Raw genomic sequence first — 5,000 nt, 5'->3', positions numbered from 1 at the left:
CAGTTAAACTTAAAAAAGTATGTTGCCCTTCTGCCTGTGTAAGTTAAGCGTGTAAGTTTGTAAGTAAGTTCAATCTAAATATAGTGAAAAGCATTGCCTGTAATCAGTAAACGCTTAGTATACCACATTCAAAACTCGTCCCTTTATCAATGCACAATGCCTCCATTCATGCCCTTGCTCTGCTCTATTCGCCATGGGAGGCGGAAGAGCAAAAAAAGAAAAAAAAAAAGAAATAAATCACTTTAAGATAAATACATCTCAGTGAGAGAGCTATGCAGGGTGCCAATACACTGTATCTTTTTCTGCAATGGACTCATTATAATCACCGTTTGGGAAAGTGTATCCTGGAGAAAGGAGTGCAGATGGAAAGACGAGGTCACCCTCACCTTTGACCATGGCGGGCGGTCCTCTGGCTCTGGTCTGGGCATCGGTGAGGCGGCACGGGGGCTCCCTCTGCCTGGCCACGGCCACCGCGATGCCCACAGGAGGCTGCCTCACCTCGCCGCCCTCCCCGTGCACCGCCTCGCTCAGCTCCCGACCCCTCGCGCCGCCGCCACTGCCCCCGCCACCGCAGTCGGCCCGCTGGCTATCGCTGGAGGACGCCCGGCGGGGAGGCAGCGCCGTCTTGGTGCCCTGCAGGGAGCAGCTGCCCTTGAGGCTGCCCAGGCCTCCGAAGGGGGTCTTCTGGGACAGGGGCTGGGGCTGGGGCTGGGACTGAGGTTGGGACTGGGGCTGAGGTTGGGGCTGAGGTTGGGGCTGCGGTGGTTGGGACTGTGACTGTGGTGGTGTCTGCTGCTGCTGTGGCTGTTGTGGCTGGTTGGTGTATTTCAACAGGGTCTTCATTGGCCCACCGGAGTCAGTTGGTGGCCCCTGTTGAGTGGGCCTGTTGCTGTGTGCCAGTGTAGGGGCAGGGGCGGTGGAGGGGGCGACCCCACCGGCGCCCGAAGGGATGGGGGGAACGGGAGCAGGGGGTGCTGCCATGGCGGCCGGGCCATGCTGCCGCACTCCAGGGCCGCTGACGATGGGGTTCATGTAGGCCACGGCAGCCTGCGGTGGTGGCTGCCGCTGGGTCTGTGTTGGTGCCTGGGCCTGGGTCTGTGTCTGGGTGTCTGGCCGCTGTGGAGCACCGATCCAGGGCTGCACCTCTGGAGTCTGGTGCCCTTGCCTGGCGTAGCTGTACTGCAGGCTCGCGTTAGGGTTATGACTAGTGTTGTGATTGTGATTTGAGCTGTGGTGGGTATGATTGGTGTTGTTATGACTATGACCGTGATTGGGGTTGGGGTTGGGGTTGTGGCTGTGGGGGTGCGTCGTCGGGTTCTGGTTGCCGTTGGGTTGGCTGAGGCCGTGGGGCGGCGCACCACTGTGACCCAGGTCGACCATCTTCCTCTTGGGGTCGTGACCCCCGGGGGTCTGGGGCTGCTGCTGCTGGGGATGGGTCTCCTGGACGGGCGTGATGGAACCCGCTCGGCCGTGCTGCTGGTGTCGTATCCTGGCAACCTTCTGGCCCTCCCTGTGCATGGAGCAACTTCCTCCACCACCACCACCACCGCTGCTGGCGCCGCGCCCATCAAGGGGCTTTGTTGTCAGGGGCGAGTGGGTGGGTGGAGGAGGCGGGTGGCCTGGCTGTGGGTGTGAGCAGTCCCGGTAGGCCTGAGCGGTGACATACATCTGCTGTTGCTGCTGTTGCTGCTGGGGGTGGCTGGCCTTGGGCTGCTGCTGTTGCTGCTGCTGCTGCTGCTGCTGCTGCTGCTGCTGCTGCTGCTGCTGACCGCCAACAGGTAGGACTGCTCCATTAGGGAGAAAAGAAATCATGATCACAATTATTTTTATTCAGTCTTTCAGTCACAATATATAAGTATGTCTATACTATAAGTCAAGTCGAGAATATAAGTCGAGTAGTAACATTTATCAATCCAAGAGGAAATTAAAAAACATTTAGCCATTGGCAATTCATTGCACAGCCTTACCGCCAGGGGTTCTGGAGGGGTCTGGGTCGGCGCTGCGGGAGCGTGCAGGGGACGCGTGGGGGGTTCGGTTCTGGAGCGGAGCCTGTTGGGCCTGCTGCTGCTGCTGCTGCTGCTGCTGCTGCTGTTGCTGTTGCGGATGCGTCAGTGGCCAGTCGGGTCCTTTCTCCGCCTTCCTGTAGGGCATCTGTTTTCTGTGCCATGCCTGTGCGTGCCCGTCACCTGTACCACCCCCTTGCTTCGCCAAGGCCTTTTCTTTGGCACTACTCCCCCCGCTGCCACCCACCGCCCCCATGCCTTGGCACTCGGGGTTGCCATGTTGGAAAGGTTGGCTGCCCTTGTTGGTATCCCCATGTTGACCCACCACCACGCCACCACCGGGCCCAAACGTTGGCACCGCACCTGCCTTCTGCTCCCCTGGCACGGCACCCGTCCTGTGGGGCATGGGTGGGTTGGGTAAGGTAGGGGGTGGAGCATGCGGGTGAGGCGGGTACAGGAGGTGCGGGTGCGGGTGCGGGTGCGGGTGCGGGTGTGAGTGGGGGTGGGGGTGAGGGGGGTTGTAGTGACCGTGAGGGTGGTGAGGGTGGTGCGGGTGGAACTGTAGGCAGTGGAAGCCTCGAGGGTGCCCGCCCGCGCCCCCTGCGCCTGGCAGGGTATGGGGGATTGCGTAGGAAGGCAGGGAGTGCTGCAGGTTCTGATCCCTCTGGACACAGTCTGCCGGGTTCGGGGCCTGGGACATGGGCTGAGAGGGGAGAGAGTTGAGAGAGTTAGCCAATGATAACATTAGCCTTAGCTCAAAGGTGCACTATGTAGGATGGTGGTCAGAGTAGGTATTACAACTATGCTGCTCATTGAAACTGTGGTGCCTATTGCCAAATTCGATCTGTTGATGAGTATTTACAAAGTAGTAAACTAATATTTACTAGCATGACCAAAGTGCAGTAGGTTTTGCAGCTAAAAATGTCTATTTCTGGAAATTCAACATGGCAGACATGGAGAGGAACCCCTTTTATTATATGAAAAGTGCAATTTTACCTGAAATAATGAATACTTAAAATTGTATGGTGGTGGTAAGTATTCATGACAAAGGTAACATTTGTGAATGGGCAGCATGAATTCTGGATATAAACTGCTAAAATATTACACAGCGTACCACAAGGAGAAATGCATTTCACCAGGTTTTTGCAGTACGTGACCTTGCAGGTCTTTGGAAGATAGATGTTATAGAAAACGAAATCAGGACATGCAGTACTTACAACAGAAGATGTAGTCAATAACACAATGTTTGGGGAAAATACACAAAGAATTACACTGTATACAGAATATAGTGTACAACATAACCCTGCTCCTCACCTGCTCACTGATCCGCATCTCCCCTCGTATGCGCTCGGGGAACGGCCCCCCTACGCCTTCACCACAGCTGGAGCTCTTGGGGCCCACTGCGCCGCAATGGCCGCTGGGAGATTTGCTGTTGAGACACAAAACACAGGCCAGAGAACATTGAGACGCGCTCAATAAACACACTCAATAAAAGAATGAAGCGAAGGACAGCACTCTTCAGATTTTTCTTTTTTTATTCGCCTACGAACGTGTCGGGCAGAGCCCTTCTTCAGCGTGTAATGGCGATCGCCTGTGCTGCTCTTCTGTTGCTGTTTTGCTCAAAGACCTGTTGGTGCACTGCACATGTTGAGCAGGCAAGCAGGCAGGCACTGGGAAGCATGTATCACAGTTGTCAATTAAAAGTCTGCTAAAATCTAATATTAATTCCACTAAATGTGATAATATGTAATGAGTAGAATGCAAGACCTGTTGGTGTAGCTTTCCGGTTGAGCAGGCAGGCGTTGGGAGGCATGAATCACCCTTGTTTAATAAAAGTCTGCTAAATATAATATAGTCTGGTAAATGTAATGTATTGAGTACTGAAGAATCTAACTCAGTGTCTCATATCACACACTTGTGTCTATGCACTGACGGTTAGTGCACAGTGCACTGAGGTCTTTAGTGCATATTGTCGTGGAAACGTTTGAGCAATATGGAACACTGGAAGTGACCTGCTACTGTATTTACATTTCCTTCACCCTAACAGGCAACTATCACCCATACAATACTTGTGTACAAATGTGTGCAGTGTCCATCGTTCAAGAACTGCGTTTTTGCTCATGGTTAGGGCGTCGTCGTGACATTTTGTCAGCGCACTGAATTTACCGAAATGTTCAGCGTGAGCGCCCTACTCACTGAAACATAGTGCCAGAAGTGCACAAATGCGAGATATGAGACACAGGGGAAGACTTTTTGGTGTACATGTTGAGGAGGCAGACGCTGAGAGGTGTGAATCACCCTTTCTAAATAAAAGCCTGCTAAATGTAGTATAAAGTCTGCTGAATGTAACATAATGTATTGAGTGGGTACTGTATTGCTGTAAGTGTACCTGTTGAGCAGGCAGGCGCTGAGAGGAGTGGCCATGCCCTGCGGAGGTGGAGGTGGAGGGGGAGCTCCTGATCCTGGGTGCATGCTGCTGCCGTCCTCCATGCCCAGGGAGGGGTGGGGGGCGCCAGGGTGCTGGTGGTGCAGGCTGTGGTGGTGCTGATGGGGGGGCTGGGGTGTGTGCTGATGCTGCCGCTGGGATTGGGGCTGGGGCTGGGGCTGGGGCTGGGGCTGGGGATGGGCCTGGGGCTGGGGCTGGGACTGCGTATGGTGTGGATGCGGGCCTTGGCTGTTCTGTGGTGCCTGTTGAAGCTGATGGGACTGGTGCTGTTGTTGTTGTTGTTGCTGCTGCTGTTGCTGTTGTTGTTGTTGTTGTTGTCTGTGCTTGGCTTCCTGCTTACTGCTGATTGGCTGCTCCTTCTGCCGGCTGGACAGGGACATGCCTCGCTCGGGAGTCTTGGCACTAACCCCGCCCCCTTGCCCTTGGCCCGACCTTGGCATGGGGGGCACGCTGTGATTGGCCGAGAGCAGGGGCTGCGAGGACAGCCCTCTCAAATAGAAATTCTCTGTCAAAAATAAATGAATTCAAAACGTTTATTAGGGTATTCGGAG

At 54.7% G+C, this 5,000-nt stretch overlaps 1 protein-coding gene across 1 annotated transcript in view; it reads right to left on the bottom strand.

Moving 5' to 3' along the window:
• Positions 1 to 5,000, bottom strand: part of LOC134464136 (BAH and coiled-coil domain-containing protein 1) — a 62,371-nt gene that overhangs the window by 38,667 nt on the left and 18,704 nt on the right. Inside the window, exons 5-8 of the mRNA XM_063217596.1 lie at positions 4,393 to 4,954; positions 3,318 to 3,432; positions 1,968 to 2,706; positions 327 to 1,784 (exon numbers count right to left, since the gene is read on the bottom strand). Coding sequence (XP_063073666.1) covers positions 327 to 1,784; positions 1,968 to 2,706; positions 3,318 to 3,432; positions 4,393 to 4,954 — 2,874 coding nt within the window. The remainder of the gene's footprint in view (positions 1 to 326; positions 1,785 to 1,967; positions 2,707 to 3,317; positions 3,433 to 4,392; positions 4,955 to 5,000) is intronic.

The sequence above is a fragment of the Engraulis encrasicolus genome, chromosome 2 (genome assembly GCF_034702125.1).
Source record: "Engraulis encrasicolus isolate BLACKSEA-1 chromosome 2, IST_EnEncr_1.0, whole genome shotgun sequence".
NCBI classification, from domain to species: Eukaryota; Metazoa; Chordata; class Actinopteri; order Clupeiformes; family Engraulidae; genus Engraulis; species Engraulis encrasicolus.
The sequence above is the reverse complement of the archived record's forward strand: the minus strand, read 5'-3'. Positions and strand labels throughout refer to the sequence as shown.